The sequence below is a fragment of the Puntigrus tetrazona genome, chromosome 18, assembly GCF_018831695.1.
Source record: "Puntigrus tetrazona isolate hp1 chromosome 18, ASM1883169v1, whole genome shotgun sequence".
NCBI lineage: Eukaryota > Metazoa > Chordata > Actinopteri > Cypriniformes > Cyprinidae > Puntigrus > Puntigrus tetrazona.
The window spans coordinates 5,640,892-5,652,990 of record NC_056716.1 but is presented as its reverse complement, the minus strand read 5'-3'; the positions used below and the strand labels follow the sequence as shown (position 1 = coordinate 5,652,990).

The 12,099-nt window shown below is 41.9% G+C and overlaps 1 protein-coding gene across 1 annotated transcript; it reads right to left on the bottom strand.

Moving 5' to 3' along the window:
- Window positions 1–7,935: 7,935 nt before the first annotated feature.
- Window positions 7,936–11,584, bottom strand: LOC122363140 (extracellular calcium-sensing receptor-like). The gene is made up of 6 exons (XM_043265098.1): window positions 11,355–11,584; window positions 10,875–11,169; window positions 10,004–10,789; window positions 9,620–9,841; window positions 9,306–9,429; window positions 7,936–8,849 (listed from the first exon to the last, which is right to left on the bottom strand). The coding sequence occupies exons 1-6, from the start codon at window positions 11,582–11,584 to the stop codon at window positions 7,936–7,938; spliced, it is 2,571 nt and encodes an 856-aa protein (XP_043121033.1).
- Window positions 11,585–12,099: the final 515 nt, after the last annotated feature.

Genomic DNA, 12,099 nt, shown 5'->3' with positions numbered 1-12,099 from the left:
CCCTAGCATTTCTTTTCAGGTAAAATCGTAGAGTTTTTTTATGAAGAGTATTTCTGTCATGTTTGGTGGTTTGGCGGGAAGGAGCACACGAGAAGAGAAATAAACTTAAACAGGTTTAATCTCCTTAACGGGAAAAATAAATATATACACACACAAGCAGGCAGAACATAAACCACATAGGTAACCTCGACGATCTGACAAACGTGAACTCAAAACACAGGACACAAGACAATAATACAATTAACACGAAGGGAAGGTAGGGCACAGAGAGCACATGGCACGAGACAAAAACAATAACACAGTCCAGAGACGTGACATATCGCCCCCCTCCCGGAAGGTTTGTCCTCAGGACGGCTGGACGGGACCAGTGGGCTAACAGGACGGCTGGACGGGAACAGGAACTCTGGATACAGGGGAGGTGCCCAGTCTAAGTCCAGGTCGACATCATCCAGCTCCTCTTGTAGATCCAGCAGCCCCAGGTGGATAATCAGCTCATCTTCAGCCGATGTGCAGTGGGCAGAGCTCCACTCCGCGCTCTCATTGCAGACGGCTGTCTCCACTGTGGTCCACCGGCTCATGCAACTGGTCGGTCGTAGTCGGCTCGGGCTCTGACGCTCTCCGTGGTCGTGCCAGACTCCGCGACTGCGCCATCGGTGGGCTCAGGCTGGGGCTCCGCAACGTGGGGAGATGGTGGGCTGGGTTCTGGATCTGGAGTGGGGCTGGTGTCGTTGTGCATGGGTAAGCACATAGGTAAGCTTGACGATCGGACAAATGTGAACTCAAAACACAGGACTTAAATACACAAGGTAAATCACTAAATTAACAAGACACGGCTGAAGACAATAATACAATTAACACGAAGGGAAGGGAAGGGCACAGAGAGCACATGGCACGAGACAAAAACAATAACACAGTCCAGAGACGTGACGATTTCATTAAAACTAGAAATGTAAAATGTTATTAGTAGTGAAAAGGACTCCTAAGTCACTAAGATACACACATTATTATAAATGAAGGTTTAAGGTTGGTGAAAGTGAGGTAGCAGGTAGGAACAGGTTCAGTCTAGTCAAACCAGGTATAGGAAATTTTATTGTGGAGTTTTAGTTTACCAATAAACAGTGCTAAAGGTAAAAGGCAATCACATTAGGTAAAGCGCATAGGGACTGTAAATTATGTAAATCACATAGGAAAAAAACTGAAAATAAACATTTAGGCCAAACGCCATAAATCACTAATCAATAATGATAATCTGGAACAATAGGGAAAACTGCATAGATAACAACTTCTCATAGTCACACAACCTGTTAGTATCTTTAAATGCTATTAAATTGTGTGAATTATGTGCGAAACTGCTGCAATGCGCCTCAATGATCTAACAGCACTCAAGATGGCTAATTCGTACAAATTAGAATTCATACAATTTTTGCTAAATCATACATATACAAGATGCCTATTTGTACCAATGACTTTTAGACTAGGGTGACCTACGTGCAATTTTTCCCGGACACGTCTTTTCCAAGATATTTGTATTGCTTTGATTGTCATCGGCATGCAAACGTCTCCAAGTTATGAATATAACCATGGTTTCTTGAGGGAACGAGGCACTGCATCCAAAAGGCTATGGGAACGCCTCCTGCATTGCCATGCTCTGAATCTGCTCTAACATCTGTCCAATAGAAGGACGTGATGTCAGCAACCAGGAAAGCATAAAGGCATGAGGGGTCATGAAGATCGGCGTTGGCAGGGATGCTGGAAGTATGGCAACAGGACACAGAACTGCATCCAAAACGCTATGGGAACAAGATGCCCAGACTGCCAAAGAGCCAAGTCCCTGCCCTGTGTCTATGTCTCGACATGAACCACTAGGAAGAGAAGACTGAAGCCCCTGGAGTCATACCAACATCCTATCCCCAAAAACAGACAAAGGTAGAGGGGGTGGACCAACCCGCAGTGTTGCAGATATCAAATAAAGGGACACCTGCCAAATTGCCCTTTGAGGTCACCATACTCCTTGTGGATTTAGCCTTGACTCTGTACCTGTACTAGAGGACCAACGCACATGAGCAATTGGTCCGACCTTCTCCACAAGGATGCCTTTTGATTGTACATGTCCAGTGCTTGCACAGAACACACACAGTTCAGCTTCTTCTGGTCAGGGTCCCAAAAAGGAGAAGGGTGAATCACCTGTAGCACAATAGGGCATGGAGCAGAAGTAGTAGGGACCTTTGCTGTGTAACCCGCTTGAGGGTACAAGAAAGCTTTTGCCAGACCAGGCACAAAGTCTAGATAGGATGGGCCACTAAAATAATAGTGAGATGACGATCAGAAATCCATTCAATGGGCTCAAAAAGGAATCTGCCCAGAGCATCTAGCACCATTGCCAGGTCCTACATGGGAACACAAGATCGTACTGGGGGTCTCAAACGCAGTGCACCACGGAGGAAGCGCATTACAAGTGGGTGTTTACCCACAGTCCTGCAATCAAACATTAAGTGGTAAGCCAATAATGAGTGGGAGAACCCTGGAGAGAATCTAGCCTGCAAATACTCCAGAGCTGTACCAACTGGGCAGTTAACTGGTTCTTGCTGGTAAACTCTGCACCATGAAGTGAAGAACTTCCTCTTCAGGGCAATCCCGCGAGAGTACTGGGCGGTAAGGTCCTTGTGTGTGCGGGTTGCGGGAGAATAAAATTATTTGAGGGACTCTCGCAAAATGGAAATATCTTAAAATTTAATTGTTAAAAAGAAATAAAATATTATTTATCTGCTGCACAAAAGCAACAAGAACAACTCAAAATAATAATAAAAAAAACGATTTACAGGCGCAAAGTCGAAAGCAAATTCTCACGCGGTTCTTGCGAGGAACAAAGACCATAGGCCCACACCGAGGCAAAATGTCTGAAGAGCATGACAGAGGTGGAGCGCTTAGTGCTACAGATATTAGTTCATTATTAAAGAAAGGAACATACAAAACTACAAAGCCAAACAAAGGGAAATCCGATATTTGGAAATGTTTTTCTATAGTATGTGACGGCGATGGAAAGCACCTTCCCTTTGCGAGCTGTGACAAATGCAGCAAAATACTCGCATACAGCAGCCACAAGTCTGGAACTTCAGGTCTGAAGCGTCATGTGTGCACATTTTTGAAAGGCCAAACTTCCCTGTCGTTTATGGCAAGTAAGTCGAAAGTGTCAAGTGCACTAAAAGATGAAACGACAGAAAAATGCGTTGACCTCTGTATGTGCCGACCTAAGACCTTATGACACCATCTCTGGACAGGGTTTCTTTAAACTAGCGCAGCATCTCGTTGATACAGCAGCCAAGATTGGAAAATTTGATGTGAAGGAAATTTTGCCAAATCCAACGACATTGTCACGAAATCTGAGTGAAAGGGCACAAACACTAAGAAGAGCTGTTGTCACTGACATGACCGATACAATTGTAAAATATGGTTGTGCAGTGACAACTGACATCTGGACAGAAAACTACCGAAAAACCTCTTTCCTATCAGCCACAATACACTACACAGATGCAAATTACGATTTGGTGTCAAAAGTGCTTTTTGCCACACCATTCGATGCAGGCATTTCAAAAACCGGCGAAAACATTACATCTTTACTATTTCAGAATCTCAGAGTATTTGGAATAGTTCACAGGCAAAGAAACTTGTCTTTGTCACTGACAGAGGAGCGAACATGATCGCAGCTCTACGCGGGTTCACAAGACTGAACTGTAGCGCTCATATACTCAACATCATTCTCATCCGCTGTGATGGACAAAACACCCGAAGCTGGCCACCTTCTGAAAGACGTAAAAAAACTAGTCACCTACTTTAAACATTCTGGCCTGCAGGTGAAGCTAAGTAAGTCTCTAAAGCAGTCTGTGGAAACGAGATGGAATTCAAATTTCGAAATGCTGGATTCCATGTTTCAACAGTATGATGACATTGCAACAATCCTGTTGGAAAATAAACAGTTTGATAAAGTAGCTTGCATCAGCAAAAATAATCTTAAAACCCTGGTGACGTTTTTGAAGCCATTCAAAGATGCAACCAATGACTTGGAGTCAGACAATACAGCCTTGAGTGCGTCTCTAGTTCTGCCGTGGTCCGTAAAACTCAGAAACCACTGCGAGGCAGCCATGACTGACTGCATCCTTAGTGAAATTGCATCAACTTGCGTGCAACGTCTGGACGAACTAATGTCACCGAAAAGTTTGGCACCAACTGGAATTCACATGCTCTACAAAATAGCGACATTCCTCACTCCCAAACTGCATCAGTTAAAGATGATTGATGATCAAGAAAGACAAGCTGTGATTATTGCTGTCAAAGTGCTAGTTGACGAGTTGGGCATCAGTGAATGACATGCTTTTCCTGCATGGACACATGAAGTAGGCCTACATTGGTTTAGATGATTCAGTATATTTTTATTTATTCGGCTAACTATTTAAAATTGGCGTATTTTTATTTATTAATAAATAAGGAAAACTTACGTTCAATGTTTGGACGTTGCTAAAGATAAAAAGGCTAACACACATTCTTAAAAAATATTTGGCCAATTGTTTTTTGTTTGACCAAGTGAGAAATCCACGTTGATTATTTTGTTTAATTATTTCTGACTGTTCTGACTGTTTCTGTTCTGAAAAGCTCCTCGTTCGTGTCCATGTTCGTCATTCCATTGAAACTCAAATAAAACGAAAAATGTTTATTTTCCGTTTTCTTTTTTAATTACATTTGTAAGGGAAGCAAGTGAAAGGAATGGAGTAGCGAAAAGAAGCAGTGACAATAAAAAATGTTAATGTTTACATGTGGGCGTTTGCGGGCGGGAGCAGGACAAAACTTGAATATTGCGGGCGGGAGCAGAAAAAATAATCTATATTGTTGCGGGAGCGGGACAGAACCTTGCGGGAGCGGGACTGAAAAATCTGTCCCGCGCAGGTCTCTAGCGCAAGGTCTCTACCACCTCAGCTGGGAGACCATAACCTATGAGCAGCCAGAACGGGGCTGTACCATAGCGTGCCTGATTTCTCCTGATTCCTTCCTCAGCCCCTGCCTCGACAGGGCATCTGCTTCCACATTAAGGAATATGAATTGCTCTCAGCGATATAATAACACCACTGTGTTGTTAGTGTGTACAAACACACAATGATTTCTCAGGTCTGGAAGAAAATGCTTCAATGCATGAAACACAGCCAACATCTCCAGGAACTTTGATGTGCCACGTAAGATTGCGACCAGTCCACAGACTGCTGTCTAAGCTGCCACTCATGACCGCTCTCCAACCAGTGAGGGACGCACCCGTCACTAGCGTCATGCGGCAACAAGGAGCCACCAACACTGGGCGCTGATTTAGACACCAAGGTTTCCTTCACATATCTAAGGCTCACACACATCGTTGGGATCATGCGAAGAGGATTTCCCCTCAGGGAAAACACCTTGGTCTTGAGCCACCATTGTAGGAGTCTCATGTACACCAGGGCAGAGGGTATCACGCTTGACGCAGCTGCCATCAGACCCAGCAACTTCTGAAACTGCTTGACAGTAAGTGACAGGCCTTCTCTCATTCTCTTGACTGAACTGAGAATCGACTAGACTCGAGCAGGAGACATTCGTGCCTGCATCGTGGTCAAATCCCACACCACGCCTAGATCACTTTACTCTCCAACTGAGCTAATATTAGCCAGTCATCAATGTAGTTTAGCTAGGACTGCGTCTACTATTTTCGTAAATGTTCAGGGCGAAGGTCTTAGGCTGAAGGGAAGAACCTTTGGCCCTGAAAGCAAACCTCAGAAACCTCCTGTAGAAGGGGCACGCAAAAAAGACGCTCTTCTTGTGAGCCTCCTGATATGAGGAGTTGGTACTTGTTGAGGGGTGCTCCACCCAGCACCTCCATGAGCTGGAAAGCGGTGAGGAACAATGGAATGCCACCGCTTGCACACGTGTTCCCACGCATCTGCCGAGAGTCATCATCTCAGCGTTATGTTCGCTGAACAGGCCGAAGGCACGCAATCCAGCTCTTTCAGCAGGTCTCACTGGCACGCCAGTGACACATCTTGCAGTGCGCAGACACATTCCAGCATGACCCGCCACCTAGTACTCATGGCCAAACTGTCATTCTAAGACATAACATTGTGGGGTGCAAAGGCGGAGCCGGGCTGGATGACAGAGAGCTTGCGAGTGTCTGTTCAACCCGTGGCTTTGCCTTACCACTCATAGGGGGACGATTGAGAACTCTTGGCAGAAAAGAAAGAGATAAGGATTATCAGCCACTCCAGTCTCATCTATTAGATCCCTCTGTGATCTCCGCGAATGCAACAGTGGCTCCACCTAGGCAGCAACAAGAATAACAACGTGGGGAACGCTGGTGAAGGCTCCTTCCGTCAAAAGGAAAACCTTCTGGGAGCAGAGCGAGACACTTGAGCTCTCCAGAGAGCCGCCACACACTCTGCTTTGAGGCAAGCCACTGGCAGTGATGTTTAACACAGAGATTGCACAATGCGTGCCCTCGGCCATTTGCCCTAGTCTTTAGCTTGTCATATCAAAATTGTGTGGGACAGACATTAATAAATAAGATTCACAGGGCATGAAATTAAAACAGACACACAAAGAACGCGATATGAATGAGTGGAAGCTGACACCGGCTTTGCTGCTCATGCCTTTATGCTGACATCACCCACCCAGGAGGTCACGCCCTTTCCATTGGACAGATTCTACAGCAGATTCAGAGCGTGGTCACGCAGGAAGCGTTCCCATTGCATTTTAGACAAAGTTTAAGTACCAGAAAGGGAAAAAGCACACAACCTAGATATTTTAGACAATATATAAATCCTGGCCAGGACACATGCAGGAAAAATGGCTCTTATGGTCACCCTATTTTAGACACATCACAAATTAGCCACCTCGTAAAATACATATGAATTGGTCCTGAGACTAGGCTTGTTTGAGATGAGTGTAGCCTCGCCTGATATGGAAACAAGGGTAGGCGGCTGCAGTGAGGGGAGAAGTGAAATAAACATAGTCAAGATGGACGGTTCAGTCCTCTCTGATGCCTACGAGACCAAAGGAAGATACTGCGTTATTCGTTATTCAAATTTACTGTTCACCCAATCAGAGCACAATGCCTTAGTATATTTAAAGAGAGCAAAATAATACATTTCAAAATCATTTAATATGTTAGCTGTTTTACAATAGAAATGTTAAATAACTGACACCTATTTCCAGTGGTGGAGTGAAAAAACTTTGAAAAAACCTTTATGAAAAAATCTTAAAAACAATTTGCATAAAATAATCTTGTTCCAAAAAAAAAAAAAAAAAAAAAAAAAAAAAAAAAATAAAAAAAAAAAAAAAAAATATATATATATATATATATATATATATATATATATATATATATATATATATATATATATGTGTGTGGAAATTGTAGAAAAATATATATATATATATATATATATATATATATATATATATATATATATATATATATATATACAAATATATATATATATATATATATATATATATATATAAATGTATATATATATGTATACTGTATATATATCTTATCATTGGTCAAATCCTGTCATTAAAAATGGTGGTGGTATTGATACTGTTGTTATCTAGAACAAATAATAATGGCACGTCTTGCCAAAAAGGTGTAGAGGTTAAAAAAACTCAATCTAACAGATAGAACATTCGTTTCATTGTTCATTTCCGGTCAGAACTGTATGTTTTTTGTTTAATGTGCATATAAGTATTGAACATGAGTATTACAACAGATCTTTTATCTTTAATATATATTACAGTGCATACACAGTACAGGACATATCTGCACATATAGCACCAATATAAATAGTTACATCAGTGATTTGAAAACCGGTACAATTACATTTAATAATGTTTGATATCATTAAGCAGTTGCCAATTGTATGCATTTTAAAGGGCTTTTGTTGGTACTTTACTCATTAAATGTTTTTTAGTATTCTGCTCTGGTCTAAAAACAATAATGAAACACTTAGGAGCAAAAATGCAGAGAATCAGACCAAAGCTTGAAGCTAAAATAGCAAAAATCTCCACAGCTACAGTAAATTTCCCTGGAGAGCTGACATAAGCTGGAATAAATGTGATCCATACAGCACAGAATATGAGCATACTGAATGTGATGAACTTAGCTTCATTGAAGTTATCAGGCAGCTTTCGGGCAAGAAAAGCTAAAACAAAGCAAAGGAAAGCTAAGAGGCCAATATAACCCAGAACAGCCCAGAAACCTACAGCTGATCCTAAACTGCATTCTAGAATGATCTTTTCTTTGTATTTATGCATATTGTTATAAGGAAAAGGTGGAGATGCTGTTAACCAAAGCACACATATAAGTACCTGTACAAGAGTGAAGCCCAAAACACTGAGTCTCTGTTGAGGAGGCCCAAACCATTTCATGACATTATTTCCTGGAAGTGTAGCTTTGAAGGCAATTAACACCACTATAGTTTTCCCCAGAACACAAGAGATACAGAGGACAAAAATTATCCCAAATGCTGTGTGACGCAACATACAGGACCACTCAGTGGGTCGACCAATGAAAGTAAGAGAACAGAGGAAACACAGAGACAATGAGAAGAGAAGCAGGAAGCTCAGCTCTGAGTTGTTGGCTTTTACTATCGGAGAGGTCCTGTTTTTGTAGAACACTAAAGTTATGCTCAAAGCCACTAAAGAGCCAGCAACAGAGAAAGCAGCCAGTATAATCCCAAGGATCTCATCCCAGGAGAGAAACTCCACTGGTTTAGGAAGACACTTGTCCTTCTCACCATTGGGCCAATACTCAGGTAGACATTCGTGACAATCTAGAGAATCTGAAAGATCAAAGAGTCAGTGCATAGCAGCCATTCATGAAGTACATGAACCTTTTTGAAGTGAAGTGTATATAAGACGGTACTCCACAGTTAACAAATACTGCAGATTTCAGAACACAAATCTAACTCTAAGTTTGAAAATGCCTGGATAATGTGAAGTTGGGGGATTCTTGATATTATTTGTCTTCGGTAGAATTTGTGGATAATCACTACACATGTACATCCTTGTACATCTTTAACCACAGCACTTACCATCTCAAGTATTTAAACACAAGAGAGGGGGCATGGATACAGTGCAATAAAGTTAACAAATCACAGCAATGGGTTTTTAATTTATGATATTATTTTATTTTGCACATCTGTTCAGATTTCTTAATGATTCCTATCTTTATTTTAGACAAATTTGTCAGTTGACTATAAATGTTTATAATTTATTTTAATAAATGTCCAAAATACCTGTCTCATTGCTGATCTCTCCTTCTGCACAGTTAATACAGTCATAACAACAGACAGGTCTTCCTTTTTTCACAGCCTTCCTTGTACCTGGAGGACAGCTCTCACTGCACACAGACACAGGCACCTGCAGATAACAGAGCTGAATGTTCTAAAACTGACAATTTGACAGAGAGGTTTAAAATAGATTGCAATTTTGTATATGCATTGCTGGTTGTAACTAGTATTGTTTCTATTAATTTATCAAACATAAGTACAAGACAATTGAATGAATGTTTAAATTGAATGTGAAAAATAAATTAAATTAAAAAGTATACCTTTTCACTGCCGTCATACCAAATGATAGCTCTGCTCAGACTGAATTCTTGACCTTCAGGCTTGGATGCATCATATTGACCCACTGTCACAAAATCAACTGAACCTTCTCCATGAAGCTGCCAGTTCACAAGTTCATATGCGGCCACAGGATCTCCGTTGGCATCAAACGACACTGGATAATTATTTTTAGTAAAATTCACTCGCTTGAGTTGATCAAAAACCTGTAGACAATAAATTAATAAATAAAATTTTGGTGTGGTTGAACATTTTATTGTAGGCCTAAGACTCAAAGATTTAAAAAATGCATACTGTACAATAACGTATCACATTAACAATAGTTCTTCCTTTTTAAACTTTTTTTTATTTTTAATTTTTTTACTTACGCGTCGGGGTTCGACTTTTATGTTTTTATTGCAATGTTTTTCGTTACAGACAATGGCATGGAGGGCATGAGCTATAGCATATGTCGCTTTGTAAACCATGTTAGTGATCCTCAGCTGGGACGTGTCTGTATACGGGTTCTGTAAAGCGCGCAGGTTTTCTGTGCCATCACATGCTGGCATATCAGTAGAAGAACCTGTGTGCTGTTTTAGACTACAGCTGAATGAGCTTTCCCAGAATTCTGTCAGCAGGGGGAATTTTAGCGCTTGTTCTGGAGACAGGTCGAGTAGAAAATTCCGAAAGCCCGGGATAACAGACCGTGGGATTCCAAAACCTATGGCACCGATGCAAAAATTAAAACGCAGCATTTGTGGGTCTGTAACCCACGCTTCGCTGCCAATCCACTGCATCGGAGGAGGAGGCTGCTGGCTCAACTCTTCTAACAGAAATTTTATATCCCCTGCGCCCATGAAGGCAACAATCACACGAGCCGTTGATCTGCGAATGACATCCGCCACTCTTTTCAGTTTGCTGCGCGGCTGGGTCCTGTAGTAGGCCTCAGAATACTCCACACAGATCCCTTCCTCCTCAGCAGCTTTCAGAAATGATGCCATGCCATTGTTCCCATAGTCTGAATCACTGCGCACAGCCCCGATCCACGTCCATCCGAAGTGCTTGACCATCCGTGCCAGTGCTGCCGCTTGATGGTGGTCGCTGGGGATGGTCCTGAAGAAAGTAGGATGCTGCCGCTTGTCACTGAGACACGCGCACGTCGCGTAATGACTCACCTATAAAGTACAGTGAAGAAAAACACGTTTTTATTTGTATGAATGCGTTTTTCCTTGACATGAATTTGTCGTTCTGCGCAAGCACCTGAGGAATTCCAAGAGGACCCAAAAGTCTTGAAATGCTTACAGCCGGAGTGGAAGCGGAATCCCCGACTATCGCGGGAGCTGCAGCAGATTTTACACAGGAATCAGTGTCGTTAAATACGAGATCTATTCCGTTGGCAAGCTGCAGTGCTGCTTTAATCGCCATTGGCACAGAGGCACACGAGTCATATATGTGGTACCCTAAATTGATGCCTGGTAAAAGATCGGAGCTGTTGTTGATCTCTTGGACAGCGAAGTGCAAGGCGCGAGCAATGCGCAACCCTCTAAAGTCCATGCTGTTGAAATACACACACAACAATAGCACCTAGTTAAAAACTACAACGGTTACTTATTGCCCGTTTGCTTATTAACTCGTGTAATTTAATCAGAACGCAAGTCATGACACAATTTTAGCACGACCAATTTAACCCATTTTGCCCTGCTCTGTTAAGGAATGTTCAATTGCGAATCAAACGCTGACCTGCCACTGCACACCAGTGGTTGTGGCCTCCTAGAATAGGTGTGTTTCTCTGTCTGTACATAATAATGAATAGTGAAAGCGCCTCCAATAATGAAGTCTCCATCCTCGAAGAGATCTGGGAGATGAGGGTCACCTTGGAGGATGCAGCTGCCTAAATTCACCCCCCACGAAGCAGGACAAAACCTGCAAATACACAGCAGTGTAATTATAAATAAAAGACAAGCGTTCATTTCTGCTGCTATGCAAAAAAAAAAACACTGAAAATGTGAATTGAGCATTACTCTTGTTTTATATATCCACCAGTTGCTAATGTTGTAATTTGTAACTCTTTAGGGAGGAAGCTAAGAGGGTGTGGTTAAAATTTCACTTCAGTTTTTTTTTTTACATTACCTGTAAGAGAGACTAGTCACACTTTACTTTTTTTTCATTTTGCAAAGGATTTGTCATATAAATCATTGTACTTTGTGCAACTTTTATTCAAAATTTTTTTTTCTTTATTACAAAAACACTATTTACTATTCACTATATGTGTAATGACGGGTCGAAGACAGTTGGATCCATTTGCGACTGAGTTTATTCGTGGTCGGGCAGGGTCAAACAGGAGCAAACGATGATACACAAGGGAGATCCAAAAGACGTAAACAATAACAGGCAAAAGGTCGGTAGGCAGGCAGATATCAATCACAGGAACAAACACGGTCTAGGTCGGCAACAGGCAATCAAAACACAAGAATAAACACTCGGA

Excerpts from the sequence above, each read along its gene's own strand:
- LOC122363140 (XM_043265098.1), bottom strand. The coding sequence starts at position 11,584 with ATGAACGCTTGTCTTTTATTTATAATTACACTGCTGTGTATTTGCAGG. Across the intron at positions 10,790-10,874 it reads GTCCTCTTGGAATTCCTCAG|GTGAGTCATTACGCGACGTG; the intron begins GTGCTTGCGCAG and ends TGTACTTTATAG. Across the intron at positions 9,842-10,003 it reads TAAAAGTCGAACCCCGACGC|GTTTTTGATCAACTCAAGCG; the intron begins GTAAGTAAAAAA and ends TATTGTCTACAG.